The sequence below is a fragment of the Parastagonospora nodorum genome (genome assembly GCF_000146915.1).
Source record: "Parastagonospora nodorum SN15 chromosome Unknown scaffold_23, whole genome shotgun sequence".
Lineage (NCBI taxonomy): Eukaryota > Fungi > Ascomycota > Dothideomycetes > Pleosporales > Phaeosphaeriaceae > Parastagonospora > Parastagonospora nodorum.
Window position 1 is genome coordinate 279,948 of NW_001884571.1, and position 16,223 is coordinate 296,170.

General features: G+C 51.8%; 5 protein-coding genes across 5 annotated transcripts; 2 read left to right on the forward strand and 3 right to left on the reverse strand.

Moving 5' to 3' along the window:
- Positions 1-577: 577 nt before the first annotated feature.
- On the forward strand, positions 578-3,056 carry SNOG_12665 (hypothetical protein; the record flags this gene model as incomplete). The annotated part of the gene is made up of 4 exons (XM_001802834.1): positions 578-874; positions 945-1,074; positions 1,244-1,964; positions 2,103-3,056. 4 exons carry the CDS (start codon positions 578-580, stop codon positions 2,455-2,457), a joined length of 1,503 nt encoding a protein of 500 aa, XP_001802886.1. The 3' UTR covers positions 2,458-3,056.
- Positions 3,057-3,542: 486 nt separating this feature from the next.
- On the forward strand, positions 3,543-4,925 carry SNOG_12666 (hypothetical protein; the record flags this gene model as incomplete). The annotated part of the gene is made up of 2 exons (XM_001802835.1): positions 3,543-3,560; positions 3,611-4,925. 2 exons carry the CDS (start codon positions 3,543-3,545, stop codon positions 4,763-4,765), a joined length of 1,173 nt encoding a protein of 390 aa, XP_001802887.1. The 3' UTR covers positions 4,766-4,925.
- Positions 4,926-8,391: 3,466 nt separating this feature from the next.
- Positions 8,392-9,562, reverse strand: SNOG_12667 (hypothetical protein). Its single transcript, XM_001802836.1, has 3 exons — positions 9,504-9,562; positions 8,672-9,450; positions 8,392-8,618 (listed from the first exon to the last, which is right to left on the reverse strand). Exons 1-3 carry the CDS (start codon positions 9,518-9,520, stop codon positions 8,569-8,571), a joined length of 846 nt encoding a protein of 281 aa, XP_001802888.1. The 5' UTR covers positions 9,521-9,562; the 3' UTR covers positions 8,392-8,568.
- Positions 9,563-10,012: 450 nt separating this feature from the next.
- SNOG_12668 (hypothetical protein) lies at positions 10,013-10,896 on the reverse strand (the record flags this gene model as incomplete). The annotated part of the gene is made up of 3 exons (XM_001802837.1): positions 10,013-10,265; positions 10,323-10,698; positions 10,770-10,896. The coding sequence occupies 3 exons, from the start codon at positions 10,894-10,896 to the stop codon at positions 10,013-10,015; spliced, it is 756 nt and encodes a 251-aa protein (XP_001802889.1).
- Positions 10,897-12,139: 1,243 nt separating this feature from the next.
- Positions 12,140-13,247, reverse strand: SNOG_12669 (hypothetical protein; the record flags this gene model as incomplete). Its single annotated transcript, XM_001802838.1, has 2 exons — positions 12,140-12,804; positions 12,914-13,247. 2 exons carry the CDS (start codon positions 13,245-13,247, stop codon positions 12,140-12,142), a joined length of 999 nt encoding a protein of 332 aa, XP_001802890.1.
- Between the last annotated feature and the right edge of the window lie 2,976 nt (positions 13,248-16,223).

The window sequence follows — 16,223 nt, forward strand, 5'->3', positions numbered from 1 at the left end:
TTGTAGTGAAGCATAAGTGCTTCACATGTCCAACATATTTTGGGACGATGCGCGAATCCAAGACGGACTCCCGGAGTGAAAGCCCCTTGGCTAGCGACATCGCGACCGGAAATTCGGCACCAGCCACGAATTGTGGCGCATGGACCTGGAAAGAACGGCAGAAGATGAGACAAATGGCGCGCATTCACCTCACAGCATGATGAGAATGGATTTGGATGTATGAATCAATTGTAATCGAAAGGTCGCGACGATACAACGTTTATTGAATGGCAGATTGTCAGCAAAACAAGCTCATGCCGTGAAGAAGATCACTGCAAGACTAAGCCTATTGCAGAGACGATCTAGAGCGATGCAATCTGCCAGCCACGACACAGTACACTGATTGGTCCGTGTACTGCAAATGACGTGGATCATGCCACAGAAGCAGCCACACTGGTGCTTGAATCCTCGCACGCCCCACTGTCCCGTCGCATACCCAAAAGGCTAGTGACGCCTCGAAAACATCATTCCAATTAGCTGTGTTTATCCTCCTCCTCCTCCTTCTTCTTATTCCTTCACTTCACGGAACGGATAAGCAATGGCGCAACAAGGTCAAGCTGCGGATTACTACAGCGGCGGCGGAGGCGCTCCAATGCAGCAGCCTCAAGATGCATATTACCAGGGCCAGCCAAAATACCCCCAGGAACCACCCCAATACGGCCAGAATTATGCGCCGCCTCAAGGACAACCACCCCAGCAGAACAATGGATACCAGCAAGACGGCTACGGCACGGACTCGAAGACGTTTGAGCAGCAGTTCAAGCTCGATAAGCCCAAGTACAATGACTTGTGGGCAGGCGCACTCTTCATCGCTGTCTTCCTGGGCTACGTCGCTGTGAGCGCGATTTCGATTCGCGGATATTCGCGTTCAAACAGCGGCGGCATCTATGGCAATGCGAAACCAGTTCGCGCTCAACTCCAACACGGTGATCTTGTTTGCCTTTGTGCTGGGCATGGCGACGATCCTGAGTTATGCGTATATCTGGGCAGCCAGGGCGTTCACCAAGCAGTTCATCTGGATTACGGGAATCTTGAGTAAGTGCGCACACGATAAGCATGGCCTGGAGTGATTGTGTGGCTTTTGAAACCAGATGACTTTTCAAAGGCTTTGCGTATTACTCCAGGCCTGATTGAAACACACACTTCAATTGCCAAAAACATGACTAACTCGCGGAATTAGACATCATTTTCGGATTCGTCACAGCCCTTTACATGCTCTCGCGCAGGTACTGGTCCGGTGGCATCGTATTCTTGATCTTCAGCATCTTCTATGTGATCTGCTTTATATCGTGGATTCCCCGTATCCCCTTCAGCGTCCTCATGCTCCAGACCGCAATCGATGTATCAAAGAAGTACGGCCATACCTACATCGTCTCCCTGATCGGCGGCCTCCTCGCAGCTGCGCTAGGCGCTTGGTACTCAGTGACCTTGGTTTCCATCTACGTGCAATACACGCCGAACGGGAACAACTCGCAGTGCAATAATGGGGTCGGCAACTGTGGCAGTGGCAAGGTCATTGGCCTCCTGGTCTTCGTCACCTTTGCGATGTACTGGATAAGCGAATGGCTGAAGAACACAATCCACACGACCATTTCTGGCGTATACGGCTCATGGTACTTCAATCCGAACTCTATGCCCAAGGGAGCGACCCGCGGCGCATTCAAGCGTTCGGTCACCTACAGCTTCGGAAGTATCAGTCTAGGCAGCTTGATTGTCGCGATCATCCAGTTCTTGCGCCAGATCTGCTCAGCTGCCCAGCGCAATGCCGCGAGTGATGGAAACATTGTCGGCTCAATTCTGTTCTGCATCTTGGGCTGCCTCATTAGCTTGCTCAACTGGGCTGTCGAGTTCCTCAACCGATATGCGTTCAGCTACATTGCGCTGTACGGAAAGAGCTACGTCGCAGCTGCGAAGGACACTTGGAGGTACGTTTTCTGATCCAACAGCCTGAAGCTATACACAAGGTCTTGTTGTCGCTTTTGAAGTCTAGCAATACTGTGTGCAGCTTCAGGCTATCCTTTCCCACATTTCATAACGAGAAATCACTAACTGAGCATCTGCAGGATGATCAAAGATCGCGGTATCGACGCACTAGTCAACGAGTGCTTGATCGGACCAGTTCTGTCCATGGGCTCCACATTCATCGCCTACGCCTGTGCGCTTCTCGCGTACCTCTACCTTATCTTCACGTCGCCAGCCTACAACTCCGACGGAGCCTACACTCCTGTGGTGGTCGCTTTCTCGTTCCTGATCGGATTGCAAATTTGCAATATTTTCACGACCCCACTTTCCAGCGGTATCGACACAATTTTCGTCGCGATGGCGTGGGACCCCGAGGTCTTGATGAGGGAGCACTCGGACCTTTACCATCGGATGATCGCGGTCTACCCGCACGTCCAGCAGGCTATTCATGCTTGAGCGTGGAGATTATAAGAAGGTTATGTGTAATGTTCGACGGAATAATCGGGAAAGGTTTATGCGTGCTTGAAGTGTCAGAAGAGCCTGGATATATTCATGAGACTAAAATTAGCTGGCTAAATGAGAAAAGAGCTGTGTATTCGTTCCGGACCCGAGATGAAATGTGCGAAATTGATACCGGACATTCCACCAGGATTACCAGGACCCAGTGCAAAGAATCCACAATAATACTACAGTCGATGACGATCGAAGATGCCCCACGTTCGCGTGCTTCAGTTCTCGCGTTCACAACCCCACCAAAAAACGAGGAAATCCATGTCAGTGTCAAAGTCCGTCGGTCTTGGCACTAGCTAAGTGCGGGAACGGGAGAGATCCATAGTTTGAGCTATGACGTAGTCACGGGCTCGAAGATCGCATTCTATCGCGAAATCGCATTGTTGGGAATGCGGCGCGCTTTGGCGGAGATCCACGGCCGAGAATACAGTGAAAACACTGAGGCTGAGCAGTTGGGCCTCACGGCTGCGGCATTAATACTGCGCACAGTAAGGCGCTGCTTCGGACAGTCGAGATAGTGGGGTAATATCACCAAGTTACACTCCCAGCACTGCCACGTCCCACGCCCCAGACTTATTTGCTTTTGCACACCCTGTCCAGTGCCACCTCCAGCTGTTCGTGCCTGCCAGTTGCTCTAGCGTCCAATCGGGTGCTATACCAAAACGTCACCGCTCTAGCTGGGGTTTGTTTCGCCAACTCACCACCTGCACCCAACTTTGTTGACCTCTGCTCGCGTCCAACACCCACGACTCTGCTACTGCACCATTGACCCTTGCAGCACACCGCTCGAGTAAGAGAACCTTCCAGCCAGGTAAGTCTCACTCCATAAAGCACGCACCCACGTCGCTGCCCTCCCCGGCCCCTGCTCTTGCCTCTACAAATACCCCGCCACAGCTTCCCTCCCCTCCTCTTCCACCTGCTCCAAAACTTTCCTCTCACCTCAACCACTTTACACTCTACCTCCGTACCAGGTGGTAATCCATTGACACTCAATTCCTAGTTCTACTTCACCTCCCCTACAACACACAACCATGCCTTACGACAAGAAGGTAAGTACTCCACCACCTCTTTGATGCCCACCCACTAACAGTGTCTCCAGGCTGTTCACTTCGGCGGTGGCAACATCGGCCGTGGCTTCGTTGCCGAGTTCCTTCACAACTCTGGCTACGAGGTCGTGTTCGTCGATGTCATGGACAGCATCATTGAGGCTCTCCAGAAGCAGTCGTCGTACACCGTCACCGAGATTGGCGACGATGGCGAGCGCGAGTTCACCATCGACCACTACCGCGCGCTCAACTCCAAGCACGAGATGGACAAGGTCGTCCAGGAGATCGCTTCCGCCGATGTCGTCACCTGCGCTGTCGGCCCCAACATCCTCAAGTTCGTCGCCGAGCCCGTCGCCAAGGCCATTGACGCCCGCACACTCGACTACCCCATCGCCGTCATTGCTTGCGAGAACGCCATCAACGCCACAACCACATGGAGGGGCTTCATCGAGGGCAAGCTGAGCGAGGACTCCAAGAGCAACCTCGACAAGAAGGCCCGTTTCGCCAACTCGGCTATTGACCGTATTGTGCCCGTTCAGGATAAGGATGCCGGCCTCAACGTCAAGATCGAGAAGTTCTACGAGTGGTGCGTTGAGCAGAAGCCATTCGAGAACGGTGGCAAGAAGCCTGATGTCAAGGGCATCCACTACGTCGATGACCTCGAGCCCTACATTGAGCGCAAGCTGTTCACCGTCAACACCTCGCACGCCACCGCTGCCTACTATGGCCACCAGGCGAAGAAGCAGTACATCCACGAGGTCCTCCAGGACAAGAAGCTCCACGACATTGTCCGTGACGCTGTCAAGGAGACTGCTCACCTCATCGTCAGCAAGCACGGTGTCTCCGTCCAGGAGCAGAACGACTATGTCGACTCCATCATCAAGCGTATCTCTAACCCTGTCCTGAAGGACAACGTCGAGCGCGTCGGACGTGCGCCCCTCCGCAAGCTTTCCCGCAAGGAGCGTTTTGTCGGCCCAGCTGCTCAGCTCGCTGAGCGCGGCGAGAAGGTTGATGCTCTCCTAGGTGCCATTGAGCAGGCATACCTCTTCCAGAACGTTGAGGGTGACGAGGAGTCTGCTGAGTTGGCCAAGATCCTCAAGGAGAACTCCGCCGAGGAGGTTGTCACCAAGGTCAACGGTCTTGACAAGTCACACCCGCTCTTCGAGAAGATCCTCCCGATCGTCAAGAAGGTTCAGGGTGGCAGCTGAATATCTGCCGAGAAGCTCTGAGTTAGTATTCTGTGGATAAGCGCGGAGGAATGCATGTGGTAGATCAAAAGCGACTAGCACATAGACGTCTTCTACGATTCACGACACTGAACGGCGTTCGGTGTCATACATAACGAAATGAGACATGAGTGATGATACCAAACCTCTTTCCCTATCTGCCGTGTGCCTTTCCATCCGTGATTCTCGCGTTCTTGTCACTTCATCCATCGTTGCGACAGCGTCGCACCTTCGTCATGATCGTTCCAGTCCATCTACTCTCTCCGCTGTCTGTATTCACTATCTATCGACATCCAGGCAATCGCACTGCAGACCATCAGGGCCTCTCCCTACCACATGCCGCCCCTATTCCAAAACGTCAAACGTGAAATCCATGTTCTGCCTCCGCAAAGACTCTAGTCTTTACTTGTGATATAAAGGCTCCACTCGTTGCTCTCCTCAAGTACGTCAGCTCTTCATTTTCACATTTCCCAAAAGTCTCCCAGAGGAGTTGGTATGGGTGTGAGAAGTTTTGTGGTTCAAAAATTAGATGTGCACCTGCAGCATGTCTTTTGCGTGAGAGGAGAAAGACGATGAAAATGATAGCTGGAAGGACCTGATGGGTTGTGAAAAGAGAAAGTTTATGATATCGTATGGGTTCGGTTCTGTACGCTTTGAGAGTGCGGATGGAGAGTGTGTCTTTTTCGAAAACCGAAGACCAGAGAGAGAGAGAGATGTGTGGACCAAGTTTGTGCAAGAGATGGGCTCATGGGATTGAGCGCTCGTCGAGCAAAAAGAGAGTGAGCAAAGCAGTCATGGTGCTTGTCGGCTGGGAGATGGTGAGTATCTAAACCTCGCCACGCTGTGGCTTTGGCTCTTCTTCATCGATTGTTTATGTTCTTCGGAAAACAAAATCGGGTACGAGTGCTTTTGATGTCTTGGAGCGGGAAAAGACGACGAGGAGTCTTGATGATTGGAAGAAAGAGCGAAGACGTTGCATGTGTGGTGAGGAAGTCACTCAGAAACAACCGTCGTGACGATTCTTGACATTGAGAGTCTTTGGCAAATCCTATATGGTACAAAAAGATTGGACGCGGAATTTGATGGGGTTTAAAAGGATCAAAGTGCACTCGAATGTTAAAAAGCAGCTGGAGCTCTGGCATATCTCTGTTCTGCAGAAGTGGTTATAAATAACCCTACTCGCCTACAACGCCTCTTCTCCTCACAGCCTTTCTGCCTCGCTTCGAGGATTTCTAAAAGATGGATTCCCATTTCCATGTTCTCCTGCGTTCCTGAACTCTAAACAAAGACAGCAGAACTAAAAGCATATGTTGAACGGCCGCGGAGTTCAAAGCGTCTTCTTGTGTAGTTACATGTGTTTCTGCACGACAACACGAACGGGAAGGAAGTCGGCTATGGTGCGCTTGCTAGCTGGTTGGGCTATAAAAGCTGACGTCAAGAGACTGATGCAACGACGGGGTTTTGTTCTGGTGACGGTGTGGAAACAGCATATATCACCACTCAAGGAGAGCAAGACTGACGATCTCAAGATTTTAGGCTGTGAAGCGCACGGCTCGAAGTAGAGAGCACATACACTAAAAAATGAGTGGGCATTTACTTCTTCTTGAGCCTGAGTATATAGATTCAGTGTCGACAAGTGTTCTCTGCTCTACATCCCCTCTTCTTGAACTCCTGCTCAAAAGTTCATCAACTCCCAGATCATGTTTGTTCTCTGCCCCCACTGAGCAAAGGCAATATTACGTTCAGCTAATATCTAAAGTGAGATAGGCTCTGGAGATGAATGAAAGCAAGGGGCCATAGTTCGTTTTCATGTATAGCTCCTTTTCATCATCCTCGGAGTACAGACACCTCCGGCGCACATGTTTGGCCTGACCTTCCTCGCAACTACTGCACTGGATGGTAAAACAAAATGCCAAGAGCCACACCGATGTTTTTATTCGGTCTCGAACTTTGACATAAACGTGCCATTTTTTTTATGCGAACGGCGAAAGTAGAGAGGCTCATTGTCAGGTGTTCTTCACCAAGAAGCTAAACGAATTGTGTACACAGAAGGCTTTGAGCAGATCTGTTACGTTCAACATTCAAGCGGTTCATCTCTGTCTGCTCAAGCAGAGCTCCAAAAACAATGGGTAGACGAGCGATGTTCAAAACCTTGTCCAACGAGAAACATGAGTCTGCGAGACTATCCTCGGAGCCTATCACATCCTGGTCTAATGAGTCGTTTGACTCAAACAGCAAACGAAGTCTACGATAATCACAAGCCTCTTCAAGACTATACACTTCGCATAGTTATGTCTCGAAAAACGCCATGACCGGACTACGATGAATTCGCCGATTGTGGACACAACGTAACTTTTCAACAACCAGATTTCTTTAGTGTTCACTATGTCAGATGGGATCAAGTGACACACAAGAAATTCGCGCCTACACTTTCAAAATAGCTAAAAAGGATCAAGCGAATCGATCATGGTGCGCGGTTCGGAGACGTGTATTTCAGATAGCTCTGTGTGAGCACTTCACACGCTCTCGAAAGACCGAACATTCTTGTTTATGCGGAAAGCTCGAGTATGTAAACCCCATCGCCTCCCCAGCTTCCATGTTCCCTTCACCATCCCCAGATTCACGCGCCGTTGTCCAAAACAAAGTGGTCTTCCTCGAATGTCTTCTATTTTTCCTCATGTTGAGGCTACAAAGAATCCCAGCTCGCCTGAGTGTCTCTCTACTCTTCTCCGACGCTTCAAAAACCATATCTATACCATATCACGAGCGCAACCAAATTCTGTCCCAAACAACATCACAGTCCAAGAATGTATCCTACGTCTCCAAAATTCGCATCAATATGCCCCATGTCCTGTCTTCTCCCCTGCCAACATACATATAAAAGATCGCACCAAGCCCAGGCTTTCTTCTCCGACACACCACAAGAACTTCTCACAACAAAAAACTTCGTGGGGCCTTGTGATATCTATTCTTTCCTGGAATCTCCTAAAATACAGAGAAGATAAGCACGATGTTTTCTTCCCCGCCTTCGAGCAACTCACTACGCAGACTCTGAATCAAATCCCTCTCATGACACATATATGTCTCTTGTCTTGTCTGCTGCGTGCAAAAAAGATCTTTCCAACACCGCATGGAATCTGGATGCTCTTCAACCTTGCAATACCAAAAAAGCTTGCGTGAGAAGGACTCGAGGATTTGCCATAAACACATGATGTTTCCCTTCGGCACAAATACCGAAAAGCAAATGGCTCCAAGGTGATGTGTTTCTCCGGATGTTGTAAACTTTAAAGAAAGGGTGGCACCCATATATGCCGCGGAAAGGGTCGATGGATCGATGATATGGGGCTTTTTTTTGCTGCAAGCATGACACGTAGTAGTACACTCGACGAGTCGGGGTCGTCTGATAGTAGATCATACATGTTGCGGCATCGGGGTTCCAGCTGGCAGAAGTGCTTGGAATGAATATGTTAGAGATAACAGCGGTATTGCGAAGTACATGCATGTCGCTGAATTGGTGTTAGGAGAGAGGCAGATAGGTAGAATCGAGAGGACTGGTACAGCCCTCCATGCCCATTTCGCTCATTCACGGGACGGACGACCAAGACTGATTGATGATAATTTTGCCCTTCATTCGTGCATATCTATCAAGTAGCATAACAAGACCTCGTGGCTGTATCCGCTGCACATGGCAAAGACTAGAGAGCCTCACGACCATGTGCGGAAGCAACCTGTTTCCCATGTAACGCCAATATGCATATATCGTCCGATCCTCAACGTGCCACCAACTAAGCCTTCTTGGCAAACTCGACGCGCAGGATAAGATGTCCGAAACCGACTGTAATGTTGTTAGCGACAACTCCCAACACCTCAGAAATGTGCAGCACTTACATCCATCCATCTTTTCGCACGCCTTGGCAGCATCCGTCCGGTCAGCATAACTGACAAACGCGAATCCCTTCGCCCTGCCCGTCTCCCTGTCCTTGGCCAAGAAGACCCTCGTGACATGTCCGTATCTGCTGAACATATCCCTGAGATCCTGCTCTTCCGCGAATTCGCTGACGTTGGTAACGCGCAGCGTAGCGCTGTCGTCGCGATCGAATTTGCCGCCCATCTTCTCTCCCGCACCGGCACGGCCACGTAGATGCGGTGGAACGTAGCCACCACCGCCGGCGCCCAGACCGCCGCTCGCGGATCCGGGTGCGTCGTCTGGCATGTCTGCGGGCGCGACGTCGCCCTCGGGGGCCATGGTGTCCTTGAAGGGACACTTTGTGGTGAAATGGTCGCCCTGGCAAATACGACACTTGATCTTTGCGTTCTTGAGCTCGGCCTTCTTCTTCGCCTCGTCGCCCTTGTCTTCATTGCTTGCTTTCCATGCTGCGACGGGTCGGAATAGGATGTTCTCGGCTACGGAGACTGTGTCTGTTTGAGGGCCGGCGGGCTTGCCCTTTTCTTGTCCGAATTTCGCCCATTGTTTGCGCTCGGCGACACGGGGGTTTACGGTGGTCTTGATGACAGTCTTCTTGATGCGGCGGGTGGTCTTGTAGCGGCGGCCGTCCTCGCCGACACGGTAGGTGGTAATTGTCTCTGATCCGTCCTTGTTCTTGACAACGGTTTGGGAGGGGAGGGCGAGCTCCGTCTCGTCGTCCTCTTCGGCCCAGTCGGTGCGGCTAGTGGCGTGTCAGCATGTCATAGGTACTGCGGAAAAGGCGCAATGTCTTACCCTGCTGGTCGTGACATTTTGGCGGTGTCGATATGTGTCGGCGTGGAGGAGTGGTGGCCGTAGTCCGGGTGCTGCACCGTAAATTCGTGGAGATAATATGGATGAGGAAGTGGCGGCTGGTGGGGCATTTCTGAGCTTGTGCGCACGCTAGAGTCGGCGCTAGTATTTGCCCTTCGACTCACTCGAACACCATTTTTGGCTGCACATCTTTTGATGTCAGCGATTCGCTGCTGTGCATTGTTGGAGTCATGATTCCGACTCTTAGCATAGTCTGATCGGTCTAAAGTGTCGCGGCCAAACAACCGTCTTGACTCAGTGTACTGGAATAGGCTCCGCTGGAACAGCAACGACACCAACCAACAGGCATTGTGGCGTACCACCACGACAATCACATTCATTCAAACCAACGTGCTTTAATGAAGAGAAGGGATTTTTTTTTCGTTAATGGTTTAAAAAGGATAGGCCAGCACAAAGAGTTCGAAATTCACGTCCAGCGTGAATGTACCACCTCAGTCCTCGCTCCCCAACTTCCACGCCACGCCTCTTCCTCCGACAGGCCCGCGGCCAGGCAGCTGAGAAACAGGCACCGGCTTTGGCTGCTGTATGACATCACTGGCTGTCCGCTGGAGTATAGGCGGCTGTGGTGTCGTCCGGTCAAAGTTGAAAGAGGTATCACTGTTACCACGAATAAAGTGCCTAGTCTGAATGTGGTGATGCGAATGTGGCGAATGATAATCGTTGATGTAGCTAGCTTGGATGAGTCTAAAGCATCGTGTTAGAAGACTGCTCCAAGTCCTGGGAGATCACGTCTGCACTCACTCTTGTTGAGGTGCAACACTGCTTCTTCGACTGTTCGCCACGCTTCCCGCCACGCTGCCGCAGCTTATAGTGCTCGCTCCTGATCCGGAGGGCATGCCATATGTTGCTGCATGTTGTGCTTGGGCTGTCGCTGGTAGCCATCCACTACTGCTGATGCCCTCCGCATCCAGCATTCGGTTGAGAATGTCTTCAGTAATGACGAGTAGGTGTTCTATAGCAGCTAGGCGCGAGTCCTCTTTCGCTGAGCAGCAGTGTATGTATGATCTACTGGTCGGATTGTGCTCGACGATGGCGGCTCCGATTTTTCGCGAAGAAGTCGGTGCGAAGCTTATCACGTCGAGGAGACGACTCGCGCCGTAGATCGCGCGGGCGTTCGCTGCTGTACAGTCAGTTGACTTGCAAAACCTTCGGAACAGAAGGGCCTACACAGAACGCGGGCGCGTGTACTTTCCAAGGAGTCTTCGCTGTCCTTGTCCTCCATACGATGCAATATCTGGTTTGCTGTCCGTTCCAGTGTCAGACCTTCGTAGCTGTTGCTCTTTCCGTGTTTCATGTCCTTCAAGCTTTCGATCATGGTCGACTGCGGGTGCTGAGTGTATGCGGCTCAGAAACGACGAGTGTCTGCTTGAGTTGGAAGAGATGACGGGATATATGTTGTTGTGGTAGAAAGACGAGACTCTGCTCGACGCGGAAGAGTTTGCAGAGCTACCTGAGTTTATGCTACTGCTACCCGTGTCGGCGCGCTTGAACGAACCAATGCGGCTGATACTCGGTGAGGGGGTTGATGACCTTGATCCGTCAAGTTCTCGACCGACTCGGCGCTGTTCTTCTCGTCTGCGTTCGAATTGCTGTTCAGTCCTTTGTCTTTTCAATGTCAATCTCTCGCGCTCACTAGCAGCAACCTTCTCTGCCAAGCTGATTTGCTTCGATGCCTGCTTCTTGTGATAGAGTCCGCTGGGATGGCCTTCACACCAAGGACCTGGCGGGACACCTTGTTCGACGAGCTCTGCAAAAGTCGGCGATCGGGGTGGCGGAGTGGAGGAGAAAACCCTTTGGCGAAAATAAGAGTTCACTTGTCCAGGTCTCGCAGACCTGGGCGAATCCAGTATTTCGGGTGGCGCACCGTCGTGGGCCGAGATCCCAGACTCGTGGTATACTCTGCGTGATGATCCTTTGAGTCCACAAACTCCAACGTAGGGCGACGTTGTTGCGACCTTTTATCCACTTGTCACGCGAGCAGTTCTGGCAGAGTCAGTGGCCTGCGCCAGTATCTCGCTTGCTTATACATGCCGGAGGAGAGTGAGCGAGCGTAAAGGATGGTGATGAGGTGTGAGACTTTGCTGGCGGTGTAGGTAATATTAGTATAGGATGGTGTTTGGTAGCCAATATGGCTGCGATCGGGAGGAATAGAGACACGAAGGACGAGGTGGTAGCTTGAATGACGTAGCAGTCTGGGTTTGAGATACCTGTATCGTTTTGTGGAGCGCGACTGCCACTGCGTGAAGGAAGTCGCGGTCGCAACATTTTCAAAACGGGAGGGTGCTGCAGATAAGCTTCGCTGCTCCCGTGCCGTCACCAGTTATGCGTTGGGGTCAATGAGGTTTGCAAAGATTTGAGCATGTTTGACTGCGGTGGTGCTCTATGTATGCAACGCTGGGTCTAGAATGCGTCTAGTCTAATCCCGAAGATGTACATGCAAAGTATCAAGGAGAGACAAGCTTCAAGTTGCGACTTGAACAAGTGTAGGTGTGTACTCAAGGCGTACACAGTGCAAAGCAAAGAGGAAGGAGTGAAGAGAAGCACTCCGTGGGTGGCTTCTACACCATACCCCACAGTGGTCTGGGTATGGGCTTGCATATCGTCCCCACGCTCCCGCTCCTCATCTTCACATCCTTCAGCCCAATATACGCCTCTCGGCGCGCCGGGTTTCCCACAGTCACCGACCAGGTGCTGAGCCCATAATACACGCCTATGTGGTGTACAAGCCAGCGACCAAAGCTGCCTCCCAGATCCCCCTCAGGTGTCTCGAAAAGCATGAGCTCACGCTTGATGCGGTCTTCGTTGCGCGTCTGTTCGCGGGTCTGACCATTCCTTCCAACGAAGACGATCTCGTCGTCCTCGCTGTCCGGGTCGGCGGGGAGGCCATCCTGCTCGGCGCGGCGCTCCTTCTCCTCCCAGTCCTCGACGAACTTCCTGACTTCGCCCTCGAGGTCCATGAGAAGGCCCTTGGCACCGCGCGAGCGCTTGAGCTTCTCGCGCAGCTCCTTTGGCACGACACCCGGAGTGGTGGGGTTGGTGACAACAGTCTTGGTCGCAGCCTTCTGTGCGTTCGCGGCGGCCTTGCGGTCATTCTGCTGGCGCCTGAGGCCGGCATCCCAGAGCGGAGCGACGTAGTAGGGCACGTGTTTGACGCGGTGAGTGGGATGGACCTCCCAGTCGCGAGGGGTAGGCGGCTCAGCGTGAGGGTTGTTGAGGAGACGGTCTATCCTCAAATGTCAGTTCGCCGGTTTGAAGGCAGATGTGAGTGGCGTGAAGGCGTTTCATGCGCAGTGAAGCATAGAAGGCCTAGGGAGAACGTAGACGCGACGTACCATTCTCCCAACGCCTACGCTGGCGGCTACCCTCCTTGCCCTTGAGCAAGGCTTCGCGCCTATTCATGCTGTCTCGCCTCAGAGGCGCCTTCCTCTTGTAGAGGCCACCTTCCTTCGCAGCAGCGGCGGCGCCGACGGGCTGAACGGGGCCACCTGTCGCGAGCGCATCGTCATCCAGGGGAATCGCAAGCGTGACAGTAGTCGCGCCAACAACTTCTCCAGGCGCAGAGATGGCTACAGAGCCCAAAGCGGCTGTCGCCTGCTCGGTCCATGCCTCAATATCAATAGGCTGCGGCGCGGCAGCCTGTTGAGGGATCTCATCGATGACGGCCATTGTGGTGGCGTTGTGCTCGGCACAGCGATCACAAACGATGAGGGGATCGGAAGGGGGAAAGAAGAGAAGCGATGGAGAACTGGATCTGCGCTGCAGACACCAAAGACTCCTTGATGTTGAAGAAGGAAAGGAAGACGGAGATGCTGGGATGAGCAGTGAGGGGGAGATGTGATAAGTCCCGCGATGCGATACGGACCCTGCCGGCTCTGTGACCAATCGGAGGGGAACGTGGGGCGCGCCACTGGATCATGAAGTCAGGACTCAGACATCAGGAGTCACCCTGAGATGACTGTGCTGCGGATGCCTTGGGAGAAGGCCATCATGTGCAGCAAATTGTGTGTCTTCAGCTACATCGTGGTCTTCTTCTGGGTCCTCTGACGTTTACCGGCCGAGTGTCACATGCCACTGACCTCCAGAACGAGCTTGCAGCAAGTTTCGCTATGTACACCATAATCCTCTACTTGCAAGTAGCATGCCTAAGTTAGCTCATGCAGGGTAGCCTCTTAGTAGCCACGTGGTGCATCGTTTGAGAAGTACAGCTCGAGAATGCGCGCCCACATCTGTCTCTATACTCCAAGACTGCATATCAAAGCACTCCAAAGGCAAATAATACCTGTAATTCCCTCAGCAGAGAGCTTGCCAACGGCTCTACCAGCCAAGAACCCTTGAATTCACGTTTTGACTCACTTCCACACTCATGTCACGAGTTACAAGTGCATTACGCCCTGCTGTGGAGTACAGTCAATGCCTATTCTATCCCGCAGTGAGCTCCGGTCATCTCCCCACCTACACACATTTGGTATCCAACACTCTAGTCCCCGGTATAGTCCGTAAGCCCCGTGTTTCTATGGCGTTCGTCAACACATCGTTGCTCGTCGAGGTAATATCTTACACTCCATATTTCAGTGGTGCATATTTTGGCGTGAGAGGTGGACACGTGCTGGCAACGCTGAAGTCGAGCTATGAATTCTTAATTAGAGTAGTAGACTCTGATTCTGGGATTCCAATCTCCAGATTCTGTTCGCGTGTCTTCAGAGAATATGGACATGCGCGCGTTCAGTTGTGGATTGCCGATACATCATTTGCATACCTAGGTAGTATTATCGATTGCAATCTTTGGGCCAAAGTTGAGCTAGACGCTCAGTTCGCACCGGTTTTATTCAGCTTGAAGCCGTCTCTACCATCGTTCTTAATCCCTACTCAGGAAGGAAAAAACGGCGTTGAATACTCGTTGGGTCCGATCTAGATCCTGTTCGGTAATTGCAGAGGTTGTTCTAGATCGAGATCAGGGTGGTCTTGTCGCAGTGTGTTTGCCAGATTGGTGTTTACGAGGAAACGGTAAACAGTGGAAAGGGTGCTTGACGGAGAGCTCGCAAGGAGGTTAGCAGAAAGCATCAGAAAAGAGAGATGGATGATTGTATAGTGGGAGGGAGATTTTATAGCGATATCGAATGGTTTTCTTGAGATGTACTATCGGCTTCTGACGACATTTTCAAATGACAGCTGGAGGCTTGTTTTGTTCTCTAGAGTTGTTCTCGAGAGTTGCAGAAATGAGTACTTTGCCTTGTAGTGACATTCGAAGCAATGCAAGTGGTTTGGAACAATGCATTTGGTTCGGTGTTAATCTTGTTCAGTTGGGCGTGTTTAAAAGCTTTCCAAAATTAGGACCAGATGTTGTCTGTAGGTTGAACAATGTTGACCGTAGTCTTTGGAAGCGCTTTAGCACTGCCACCTCTACTCCTTCACAGCGAAGCGATTGTAAGGCACCTTTCGGCACAAGCAGTGTCGTCTTTCCGGTGTTGCATGCCAGCAGCCAGGTACGCCACAAAGACTGCCTCGCTCACCACAAGAAGGCAAGAATTCGTCGCAGATCACCCACTGCTCGCACAATGAGCATTCATAAGTTGTGCAAACCTGATGGGGATGCATGCATGCGGCTAAAATGGTGATGGATGTTCCTCGGTCTGTGTTAAAAACAGCCTCGCAGTCGACCCTGGAAGGCGGCACTGCGGGCACCGAACTCGTTCACGCTAGCAACAACATCTTTCCTTCTTCACACTGCGAGGCTGAATCTTGTCTGTCACCGCGGCAATGATCCACTTTTTAAATTTTGATTTCAAAACTTCATTCGAGGACGACGCGCGAGCGTAGTACAAGCAGCGCAAAGATTGCCGCCCCCGTCCCAAAGTATTCGGCGCGACCCGCTGCACAGTTGAGCCGGGCGGCTAAGCCACCATCTCATTGCACGACAGGATGAAACGCTAACTCTTGCCATTCCTACGGGTCTAGCGTTACTTCTGAACGGGTTAAACGATGTACTCTCAACCGCGCCGCAATGTATTCTCGGGGGTCGAAAGTGTGGACACTCCACGGGGGCACTTTTGTAGTGCTAATAAGTACATCGCAGGCGTTCGCTATGGTTCGCCATCAGCATTCGGTCGCGTTTAGTCTTTTTTCTTTGGTTCGCCGTTAGATTTCATATTCGCAAGGCATTGAGTCGACAATGGCTCATGCCTATAGTCCGGTGTCGCCTGTCGAGATGCAGCCGCCTCCAACAGTAAATCTCAATACTACCAGGACGCAAACATTTCACGCATCTAATGCCAGTACGTCATCCGAAGATGTGGTTTGGTTCAAGAATTGACACAATTAGGTCGATCTGGCACTTTCCAGAAAGGAGGCTGGCTTCCGTTTACTCTGCGATGGTACTATCTCGTGGTACCCACCGTTCTCAGTCTTTGCTTTGGCAGCGTCCTTGTCTACCTCAGCATACATTCGAAGCAGAACCACGGACTCGGGGATGACAATGGATCCTCCGCTATTCTATTTGGATGGCGCTTTACGCCAACCCTCATAGCTGTTCTCTACGCGCAGATGACAGTCATTTTGTTCGAAGATGTGAAGAGAACAGAACCCTTCACGCGACTCGCAAAAGCCCCAGCCGGAGGTACTAGTGCATATGGCACTCTGCTTCAG

Excerpts from the sequence above, each read along its gene's own strand:
- SNOG_12667 (XM_001802836.1), bottom strand. Across the intron at positions 8,619-8,671 it reads GTGCGAAAAGATGGATGGAT|TCGGTTTCGGACATCTTATC; the intron begins GTAAGTGCTGCA and ends ACAACATTACAG.